This window comes from Athene cunicularia, assembly GCF_003259725.1.
Source record: "Athene cunicularia isolate RWA chromosome 21 unlocalized genomic scaffold, athCun1 chr21_part1, whole genome shotgun sequence".
Lineage (NCBI taxonomy): Eukaryota > Metazoa > Chordata > Aves > Strigiformes > Strigidae > Athene > Athene cunicularia.
In genome coordinates this window covers 4,945,220-4,956,875 of record NW_020799127.1, presented here as the reverse complement: position 1 = coordinate 4,956,875, position 11,656 = coordinate 4,945,220, and the positions used below count along the sequence as shown (strand labels likewise).

The window sequence follows — 11,656 nt, the reverse complement described above, 5'->3', positions numbered from 1 at the left end:
CTCCCTACGCTCAGAGCACTAATTAGCTTGAACTGGAGTCAAAATACCTCAGTATTTCTAAAAAAATCATAGATCAAAAACCAAAGCAGAACCAGATCAAGAATGCAGCCTCCCCGTCTCCCTTCTGACCAAACATATGTTCTGTAAAGACACTCGCCATCTCTCTCTGTGACCTCACAACATTTCCCTAAAATTTTGGAAATGATTATCATGAACTGCAAAGACTCAAACAGCTAGCTCACACAAATCCATTATAATCCCCCATAAATGGAAGACAGGGAGCTGCTAAAAATGTACACAAACATGTAACTTGATGCAATTTAAAAGCAAATTTTAGCTTTTACAGCAGGCAACAAACAGACAATGAGTTACTGTGCATCTTCCTCTCTACAATTATCATCCCTTTGGAATGCATCTCTGTATCACTTGCGAGCAAGACAACTCTACGGGCACAAAATAACATCTCTTTGAAAATGATGCATGAAAAACTCAGCTAGTGTACTGTATCCGTGAGTCATCAGGCCTCATCTCCCTTGTGTGTCTTCTCAACACCTTTGGTTTGCAGGCAAATTTAGAAGATGATGATCACATGCAGTCTTGCCTACTCTGTTAAGACCAGGGGAATTGTCCTCTAGTTTGTTAGTTCTCATCTTTCTACTCTTCTTTGGCTGACACAGTGAGAGCTTATGCACTCGCTTCATTTTAACTACTTGTTTGTGCTCAGGCAGAGCAGTGGCTACGGTATCTGACCACTGTACACTGAAAGCCCCTGAAGTCACGATAGCCAAAACATCCTTACACATTAATTCTAATCGATTTGACTGCTTAACTTATGGAAAAACATGCCAAATTTATGCAGTATAGCCCTAGAGCATAAATGTGCCTCAGGGAGGCAGAATATACTCTGGAACTGGACGTGATGTTGGTGCTTTGTGTACTGTGTATTGAGAATGAAATGACTTCAAAGAAGGAAAAAATAAAGCCAGAAAGACAAGACAGTTTTGAAACAGACAAGATGGCCATGCCGGCATCCCATATTATCCCAGATGAAAATAACTCTTTCCCCACTAACAACAATCAACAGACACATTTCGCTTGCAGGCAAAACCTGGCTGCTGTAGTGTAGCTTGGTTTTATTTATGTCCACAAATATTTCAAAAAAATTACAAAATACTCAAATGGAGAGAACACAGAAGTCACGATTTCTGGGTTTCTACTCTGTTTACACTGTGTTATCCCATGGCAAACTACTCATATATACATTAAGCTTCAAGATATATATAAATGTAGCAGTCAGAATGTACACTCTGCTTTAACGGTGCAGTGAAACAAGCTCAACCATGACGACATAGAACAAGAGAGACGTTTCAAAAACACTAAAGCAAAATTAAAAAATAAACTTTCAAAACAGAGGAAAAGTAAGAGAGATTTCTTAAAGAAAACCAAAAGTTCTGGGTTGTTTTAACAGGGTATCGAACACCAAGATGGCTTCAAAAACCACTGCATGTAAAGTTGTAGTTAATCATTGGTCTAAAATGGAAGAATTTCAGTGCTTATTTGCTGAATGATGTGAACAAAAAAACCTCCCAGAAAGTATCAGAACTACTTTTCTGGGAAAAAAAGAAAAAAAAAAATCAATTAATAGCTTTTAAACAGACTGCAAACTTCAGCTGAAAGAAAAAAAAAAAACAAGCAACAAGAGAGAGGGGACCATGGGAGGCAATTAGCTGTTTTTTTTTTTTGTTTGTTTCCTTAAGAACAACTATAGCTAAAAATAACAGCAAAAGAGAAGGATCACAAGAAATGGCTGAAGTGACTGAACTCCCCCGAACTCCCAAATTCCACATGGTAAAAACAAGGAGAGGAGGTTTAACTGCAGTGTGCCTAATTAGACCTTTAAAATAAACTGAGGCACTCTCTCTGCTGAGCAGACCGATCTTACCAGCTATTCCAAAGTTCACAAAAGTAAAAAAATGTTACTCGGAAGAAAACCATTTCACCTGATCGCAGCAGACAGCGACCGAAGGCACTGACTGGAGCTGACTTTACCATCCTCGATTCTAGATTGACCTCGTGGTTTCCACATCTCAAACACTAGCTGTTCCTCCTAATACCTTCCCAGAGAGTTCAAACAGAGCAGATGGAACTGATTAAAGGCTACTGCAGTTCTTTAGCACTGAGAAATCTGGAATGGAGGACAGAAAATAAAAAAAAGGAAGATCAACATCAGCTGCAATAGTCCTCCTCTCTCTCCTATAGACTTTTGCCTTAAGCAGACTTAGAATGCCCCAATGCACATTTTAATTAGTAAACTGATGTTATTAACTGTCTGACAGTAATCTTTGGGCACTGACACTGGTTTGAGCTTCAGGAGGTGGATAAAGCACCGTGCGTGCCATGCCTTCCATCAGAATGTATGATTAACTACAAGTTTATCAAACATGGCTCAGTACAGTCCTATGACACAACCATCACACCGAACAGTCTACAACAGCAGAGAGAGAGCACTCATAACTTCAGAGAGAGAATGGGGGGAAGTTATGCACCAGCAGAAAAAACGGCCAGCAGATTCAGATGTCCATTGGTCGCATCACCCTCTGCTCTGGCAAAGAAAATCCATGGCAAAAGAGTGTGTGTGTGTGTGTGGGGGAAATCTGCCTAAAGAGTAAGCAGAGGTGTCTTCGAAATAATGCTCACTGGCCTTCTGTGTATTCCTCTCCTTTTACCATCCACATGGGAATTAGCCAAGAGGAGTTCCTCCGCATGGACCTGTTGTGTTGGGAGTCAGTAAAATGTCACTATCCACGTATCTGGTTAATCCCAAAGCAGTAAGTTCCTGAGATACAGAACACTGGTGGCAGTTAAAAAATTTTTTGCCTACAAAAAACCAAAACTAAAACAGTCGAAGAGAAATATAGTCTGGTCTTTGCAAAACAACTTTAAGAACACTAACTGAGTTGCCTAGTCAACTTTTCTTAAGAACATATCAAACATAAGAGGCCAGAAAGGGCACATTCTCCAAAAATATGCACATGCATACAAAATTCTGGCTGTACTAGTTTTGAGCCACGGAACATTTTTAAAAAGAGATTTTAGAACAGATTATTTCTTTGAACTTTTGCCTAAAGTCTAAAACCAACGTAGTTTAAAGTTTCAAAAGGTAACAGGAAAGAAGCGTATTATGGCCACACTGAAAATTAACCCTTGAAGTAGGAATCAGAAGGGTAAGCTAGTTCCAAGGGACATCTGTACTGCTGAGAAACCCAACTCAACAGAAATCATCTGCAAAACAGAGAGATGTAACACGAACAAAAAACCCCAAACAACCAAACCAACCAAAAAAACCAAGAACAGAAACAGTCATTTGCAACATTATCCCTGCAACTCCCTTTAATGCTTATTGTTGATATCAAACCAAATGTCAAGCTTTTACCCATTTGAAATTATTGATACCCATCATTCCCTTTAATTAAAGGGATAATTATATATATATATTTTATTAAAAAATCAACTCTGTATTCTGTCAATACCAGGTAGGAATTCACAATTTGTGATGTTACTGAAAATCAAGATAAATGTTTCTGGAGTTTTGTTTTGTTTTGTTTCTCCCCTCTACCCAAAAAAAGTTATTTACAGACTTAAAAAGCCATGCTGCAGAACTGAGCTCTCTTTAAAATTATGAAGATTTCCTACAATGTATTAAAATAAAAGTAGATTTTTATTATTATAGCACTTGGATTCAGAGCTTGTTATGTCACCTACTTGCAATCCTTGTTTTTTTTTAAAATAGCTATAGATGCATTGAGTGTCTCTTCACGCACAGTGACTTGTGTTGTGAACCTGATTCTAGCACCTACTCAAAACAAACTAGTAAGAAAAAAAAAAAAAAAAACAAGATTGCAGGAAGTTCTCTGAATATTCCACACAGTCCTGTATTTTCAATAGGCTTCTGAATACGTTGTCATGCAGGGAGACCCACACCAGTCTTGAGAAATCTTCTCTACAAATGAACACTATGCTGATAAGTCTCTACTTGTTGGGTGGTTGTTTCTGTTTTAAATATATAAAGAAATCTTTATAAGATATTCTTTTCCTTTTGTAGCTCTTATTGTATGTAAAAATGTTCCACTCCTTCCCAAGGACTGGGGTTTCCATAGCCAGCATTACAAATAAATAATTTATTACAACTGTTTGTCGCCTTCTTTCTTCAGTCGACTGAAAGAGAAAGAAAACTCATTTTAACAAAACGAAGGAGGTGTCATGACACTTCAGAGATAGCTTCTGCCTTCCTGCTAACCTCACCGGGGTGCCCTGGACGGAACTGAGGTCGCAACAGGACTTGTGAGCTTTCAGCACAAAAATGAGAGCCACTGTAACAGCAGCGGTAACACTGTCTGTTGTGGGAGGAAGTGGTGACCTTTTGCTACCGGAGTGCTCCTTACATGTGAGCAAGATCACTAGTGGCAGCTCATCAAGCTTTTGCTTTATCTGCAGTTGCAGATGTGACAGTCAGCTGCAGGCACACTGCCTGCCCCCGCAGCACAGGGCTGCCAGGCAATTCAGGCAGGCTTGGGTAGCAGAAGCAAGGACTGAAACACCAGAGTAAAGCAGGTGTTGAATATGCTGCTTCCTACAGATCAGATCCTTGCTGCCCACAGGCATGCGGAATGACCCTCGCTAGGTGCTGGTGGCTTTTTCTTCTCAGCTGACATATTGTCAGTGGTCACTGTCCAACAGGAACTAAGGTGGTGTCGTGTAGAGGTTGGCCAAGGAGAGAACCACTCTACTACCAACCCCACGGAACATTCTGGGGAGGAAGATCTTGCATCATTCATCTAGACATTCTCAGCTGGTAATGCAGGATCCGGATTATTCACACATTTCAAGTTCCTATTGCCCTTAGTCATTTTAAAGATTTACTGAATTCCACCCTTCTCATTCATAAAGCTTTACCCACCCTCCTCCACTGTTCTCAACGAGGAGAGAGATGTGGAAGCAGCAATCGTAGTCTCACACTACAACCCCCAATCAGAGGCAATTCTGCAACGTAAGACTCAACTAGTCTACACCTGTGCCAATAATCTGGACCAAGCTTCCAATCTGCCGTATCACCTGTGCCCAAATTTGGTCTCAGTAGAGCTTCACCGTCTTCCATAACTGCATCAGGACATTAACTCAGCACACAGTAGCAAAGGCAGTAATTCAGAAGAAAAAAAGATGGAATGTGGAGAAAGATGAAGGAAGCTGCAGCACCCCCGCATCTCCAAAAGCCTTCATTGCACCTCTCACCTGTAATAATCTTCCTGACTTGGTAGATGACCACCATGCATGTGAGGATGCCCATGCAACCACTGCTGCTCCATTGCCAGTCTCTGCAGCTCTGCGGACTGGGCATGCATGGCCTGCAGCTGGTGGGCTGCTGACATTGGAGGTGGAATGGCACCAGGCAGATCTCGTGGATAAGGAGTACCTACAAGAGAGTTGCCCATTTTTAGACACTACTTTGCTATGAGGTCTGCAGAGCTGTCCCATAAAGCTCTAAACAAACCCACCAACCTTTGGCTGTATCCTAAGTTACAGCTCAACTCCACTAACTCCCCTCCCAAGAACTGCAAAGACCCAGAAGGAACGATGTCAGTTCAGATCAAGAGCCAAACTTTGTAAAGGACCAGAAAATGCTCTCACCAAAGACTGGATGTCGGAGCATTTCATGCTCATGAGGTGGCTGCCCTAGCAATGGGTTGGGGATGGTCCCAGGTGGGTAGGGAAAACGTGCCAAATGGGGTCCTGCGGCTAAAGGATCCACCAGCGGATGAACAGGTCCTGCTGAACCTTTAAAAAAAAGGTGAGAAAGTAAACAACCAACTGTTTTAGGAAGCACCACTCACTGCTGGGAGGTCGAAAGTCCTGTTAGACTTGAGCTGGAGCAGCATTTGGCTTGACTGGCATGTAATTAACGGGACTTTAGCTCCATCCAACTGCCTTTTCTATGTTCAAGTGACATCTGCTTACCAAACAGTCTTAGTTGTTAAAACAACAACCCAGGGCTTTCAATTTCTACAAGAAATCTACCACCCAACAGGGAAAACCAAATACAATCAAGAAGTTAAAAAAAAAATTCCCTCTATTTTGCCTTTACACACATAAAATTAAAGGAACACTAGTGACATTTAGTACAGAAGCACTTAGGCAGCCTTCCGACTTTAGCAATACTACTTTATAAGCCAAAAGCTGGCAAAAACCTTCGTCTGCAAAAGATAACATTGTCACCACCCTTGTGTGGAGAGGGACACCTGTAGACAACCTCTCTGATCTCACTTTACCAATATAATGAAAAAAAGACACTGGCAAAACCTGAAAAAAACTGAACTCATCACCTACTCTGCAATCTCTGCACGTTAAGCTGTTAGCAGACTGCAGAGGAATCACAAATGAAAGGAAGGCAACACAGCCAACACGATGCTCCCTCAGGTGTTATCTGGTCCAGAGCAGAAATCGTGAGGTCATTTTACACTCTGTTCACCCCTCCTCTAAGCAGACATAGAGGTTACACACTTTAGGGCCTTACTCACCTATGGAGCTACTCTGGAGCAAGAGCTACTCGGAGACACTTGAGCTCTCCTATTTCAACCTGGCACCCAGGATTAAAGCCAAATTACTTTTCAAATACAGGTAAGAGAGACTTGACAATGAGTTGACTTGGCTTTGCTCGCACTAGTCTTTTGCTAGACTGAGACTAAGAATGTACTCCCCACATTTTTATCCAGAACAAATAACTGGGGAGTATCTAGACTTACCTGCAGAGGTGGTGACTTACCTGACAACAAAAACCTTGTACAGACAAGATCTATGACAAATTTCTTCTGCTATCAACAGGGTAGGCAAACCTGCCTCGAACTGAACCAGTTTGTAATTTGTGCAGTCAGTCTCCACCAATATCCACAGCTGGCAGCTTTAAGGATGCTGATATTCAGCGTTATCATCTCCTAATCGTAACCCCCTGCCCCTTCATCTCACAAGACCCTGCTGCTTTCCTTGCTATAAAATTTGGCTTCTGAAACAGCACTCAAATTCCTTCCAAACTCCAAAAAGCAGACATCCCAGCTAGGTTTAACACATGCTGCTCCAAGGCCAAGTGTGCTATATTTGCCTGCACAAATACTACATTTGTAGCCAGCTGCACCAGAAGCTGCACTTGAAGTACTTGGGACTTTTTTTCCCCCCCTCTTACTTGGCAGCTACTGCACCTGGTGCCTTGCTATGTTCTCTCCAGTCTGCCACCAGAAAATCAGAAAAATTCTGCTTAGTGCCTCATCTTCCAGACACCAGAATTCTAGAGGAGTAGCCACATAGCTGGCTTTAAAAATGAGCAAGGCATCAGTTCATTTCTGAGACTATTAAATACTCGGGGAAAAAAACTTTCCACATATAAGAATGTACTGTAGCTAAAAAGATGCCAACCCATCAATTTAGATGGTTCTTATGAGAATTGTGACAGTTTCAGCTCAGCTAAAGCCAGACAGCTGGCATGTCAAACAGCTAAAGAGATGAAGTCTTTCTCTCCTGATTTTTTTTTTTAGCTCCTTTTCAGCTATAACTCATATAACAACAGCCATTAGCAGCGTTACCAGTTCAGTGACAGCTCTCCTACTGAATTCCCTTCGCCCAGTGGCGTCTCCACCTGCACACAGACACTGTAAGGTGGTGCTCTACGACTCCAGTACTTAAAAAACCAACACAACAAAACAGCAAACCTTTTACAGTGACAGTGTGCAGTCTTCAAAAAGATCGCTGTACTGTTACCATCATTTACTTTATCACTGTTACTGGTCCATCCTCACCAAAAAATAATTGTTTGTATTTCAGTTATCACAACCTTATACAGTACAGAAGTCAGAGCGTGTACAAGGAAACAGGGGTTTTGTTACTGGAGCTCCAGAATCACCGTTTTGGCCTGTTTTGGGGAGATTTCTGCTGACAGCTCAGGAAGAGAGATTCCCTAGGAAAGCGCCCAGCCCCTTTCCCCCGGGCTCACCTTGGTGTAAGGGATCCTGCTGATGTAGGTGTAAATGCGAGTGTATGTGTGAATGTTGGTGATGGTGAGGCGTAACGTTGAACATCTGGAGCCGTGCCAAGGGGTCGTTTGTCAGCGATGCCATCCGCTCCGCGTGGATTCTCTCTGCTGCCAGTCTGTCGGGGTAGCTCATTTCAGGCCGTAACTGCGGGCCTGCCAGTGCAAGTCTCTCTCTTTCGAGGGGGTTCAAACCCGGATGGAAGGAAGCAAATGGGTGAGGTCCTGCTGTTGGGGGAATAGTCAGTGCGCCATGCCTGGCAAAATGCTCCATGGGGTTAGTAGCTGGGTGCAGGGCATCTAGCTCTGGGGGCTTCACCTCAAAGCCAGGTTTCATCCTCTCTCTCAACTCCCTTTCCCGGATTTCTCGCTCCCGGATTTCCCGCTCTCGCAGCTCTCGTTCCCGAATGGTGGGATCCACATTGTAGAGGCCGGGCATGTGGTAGGCCAGAAGTGGATCAGTGGGGTTCAGGGGGACAAAGAAGGGATGATTACGGTTTGTTGGTGACATGACATGAGGACGGGCATATTCACTCAGTGTTCGTAAAGCAGGTGTATCTGGACCGATGTACGGTGGTACAGCAGCGATGGTCGTCGGGGGAGGTTCAAATGAAGGTCTCATGTGTGCTGGCCCGCTGAGCTGCGACTCTCCAAGACGGCCTTCATGGGAGGAGCTGGATACCTTCTGCTGCACAGAATGGGGGAGGAGAATTTCAGTTCAACACATTTGGCTTAAAAACACAGCAGGCAGACACTTCCCTTCTTGTGCTCCAAGCCCTAAGAGGAGGTTAAGTTCAGCCTTCTGAGCCTCACAAGTCCTGCACTTGTGTGCTCCCAAGTGGTCTGGGGAAGAACTGGGTTCTGTCTATCCTGGAGGGCACTTTGTAGTGGCAGCCTCAAAGCTACACTAACAGCTTTACAGTTAGTAGAGCACCAACTAGTTGGTAGATGTCACAACTGTGAGCAACAGCTGGCTGGTACAGGTCAACACAGACTACCAGTCCCGTTCACAGTGTGTTCTTCCTCTCCTCTCCACACTCACTTGTGATCTAGAACTTACTAAACCCAAGCAAACTCATCTCCATGATGTGCAACACAATAAATGCCACTCCTTTCACATCATGACTTTGCATCTTGCTCTCCCCTCCTGTACAAGGGCACCACAGCACCTTTGGGGAGGGCACTAAGCAGAGTTTATCCACACAATTGCCCAAGGATCCCCACCCCCAAAACGAAGCGAAGTTCCCATACATAACACATCCCTTAACACACGGATGCTATACCCTGAATTTTATAACCCTACAGAAACACACAGTTCTGATTCAGATCTCTGAAATGCACCTGGAACAGTAAGACTTTATCACCTTCTTTCTCAGCATCAGTAGTGCCTTACCAACCTACCAATTCTGTGTGCCCAGAAGCAATCATTCCTTTCTGACAGACCACAAAAAATGGATTAGTTGTGTGGGCTCTTTATACCAAGACTGGAGTTTGGGTCTCCCCATTAATAAAAAAAAAAAAAAAAAAATTACGTGCCTTTAAAGTTTGCTTCAAATTTGAAAAGTCTTTAGATCACCTTTTTCCAGACAGCACTCTTGTGCCTGCACAGTAGTAGAAGGTTACACAAAGGCACTCACTGTATCTGCACAGAACTCTTTCCTACTGAAAGTAAACGTAAATACTTGGCCTAGTTATCCCCAGTGGCACTGGCTTCCCACACATCAGAACCAGGCCAGGAGCAGAAACTCTCCATTTCCTTTAAAGAGAAGCAAGTCCCAGGCAGGGCGGGAGGTGCTCAGAGCTGGTTGGCTTTCACTCAATCCACCAGGCTCTCGTATCCACAAACACCCGACTGCTCACGCACTAAAGCACTTCTGGGGATTTGCGTTCCGTAGTCACCTCCAGGTCAGATCCCACCATGCCAACTTCCCTTAAACAGCTCTTAGCTACAAATAAACTTACCGCAGCTCTTTCTGCTTCTCTTTCACGCTCCCTCTCCCTCTCTCTTTCCTTCTCTTTTTCTTTTTCTCTTTCCCTCTCTTCTCTGGCTTTCTGCTCCGCTTCCCTTTTGGCCTTTTCAATGGCCTCTTCTCTCTTCTTGGCCAGTTTTGATCCTGCCAGAGGCATAAAGTACAAGTCTGCTCTTGAGCATGAATTGTAGCCACGGTCCAGGTGCTTATAGAACCTGAAAGAAAGAAAACAGAAAGAGCTTAGCCCTAGGAAAGATGCAAGATTTAAGAGCTGTATGTAGAAAAAAACCCCCAGAGTGTAGCACTACTCGCTTCCCTGAAAGCCATGAGAAAACTAATTGTACCATATTACTCCACAGAGGAGTGGAGTATAAAACCCCTCTCACAATTACAAACTGTAATGGCCTCTCTGAATATGCTGGCTGAAACAGCACCTTCCCAGAAAAAAAGGGCAAAATCATGCTAGAAAGAGAGGCTGAGAAGATGCAGATGTAAAATACACTCAGCTCCCGGAGGAGCTGATTTCTCAGCTCCCGGGAGCGCCCTGCTACACAGAAACCCAGCACATTAAGGAAGCACTGCTGCCAACCTCCGTACCTGGCTGACTGACTGGCGTGACTCGGCGTATCCACCACGGTGGGTTCTGGCGATGGACTTCTGGGGGGAGGGGGAGGGCTTTCTGGTTCCTCAGCTTCATCTGGGACTTCTTCTTTGATTTGGATAGGTGGTAGCGTGCACGCTGTCACCACTGGCACGTTTCCACTAGAAGCTGCTGATGTGGAGATGGGAGTCTGAAGCGGAATGCCAGGCACGGTGGGTGGCGTGGAAGTGGAGGGGCAAGAAGGAGGGGTGATGGAAGGTGGGCCTCCGGGGACAAACGGATGCTGAGAAAAGGGGGGCTGGGAGGATACCTGATGGAGCCCAGATGGGGGGTGATTAGCAGGTGGGGGAAGGCTCTGACTCTGCGTCAGTACAGGAGGCTGGGCTTGTGAAGACTGCAGCGGTTGGCTCTGAGGCATCAGCTGCAAAGGAGGAGGGTGTGCAGATGGGGGATGATGAGTGGAGAGGGAGCTCAGTGGTTTTAAAGCAGGTGGTGGAGGCAAGTTGGAGTTCATTGAGAATGGAGAAGGTCCAGAGAGATGAGGAGGGTGCTTGTGGGACGGAGCAGTGGGGAGCTGAGGGATTGGGGTGGTAGGGGGAGGTTTGATGTGAGGCATGGCCATGGGGGCAGGGGGCAGGGGCTGCTCCCGCGGGGGCTGAGCCTGCTGCAGGGAGGTTGCGGTCGGCAGGACAGGCTGCGTCACCTGCACCTGGAGCGCAGAGTGAGAATGAGACGGCGCCTGGGTCTGGAGGGGAACCTGAGACTGAGATGACTGAGTGGGGAGGGAGAAGGGCTGGGAAGGAACAGGATGAGGCAGGAGGGGCTGGGCCTGCAGGCTGTGAGGGGCAGGCTGGGCCTGACTGTGGAGCGGAGGCTGGGAGTGGGGCTGCGAAGAGGGGGGGGTCGGCTGGCTCTGCGACACGCTCAGAGGCTGCAGCGGTGGGTGAGGCGATGGGAGCCTCTGCGGGTGCAAAGCGGGGGCCTGCTGGATGTGGGAATGAGGCGGCGGCGGCG

At 45.2% G+C, this 11,656-nt stretch overlaps 1 protein-coding gene across 3 annotated transcripts in view; it reads right to left on the bottom strand.

The window, feature by feature from the left end:
* Positions 1-1,118: 1,118 nt before the first annotated feature.
* Positions 1,119-11,656, bottom strand: part of RERE (arginine-glutamic acid dipeptide repeats) — a 251,296-nt gene continuing 240,758 nt past the window's right edge. For 2 of the 3 annotated variants that reach the window (XM_026862554.1, XM_026862555.1), the window contains exons 18-23: positions 10,639-11,656; positions 10,034-10,256; positions 8,036-8,759; positions 5,686-5,832; positions 5,290-5,470; positions 1,119-4,215 (exon numbers count right to left, since the gene is read on the bottom strand). The exon at positions 10,639-11,656 is cut by the window's right edge and continues 2 nt beyond it. In XM_026862554.1, coding sequence (XP_026718355.1) covers positions 4,182-4,215; positions 5,290-5,470; positions 5,686-5,832; positions 8,036-8,759; positions 10,034-10,256; positions 10,639-11,656 — 2,327 coding nt within the window. In that variant the 3' untranslated portion in view covers positions 1,119-4,181. The remainder of the gene's footprint in view (positions 4,216-5,289; positions 5,471-5,685; positions 5,833-8,035; positions 8,760-10,033; positions 10,257-10,638) is intronic. The other variant, XM_026862556.1, reaches the window with a different exon arrangement.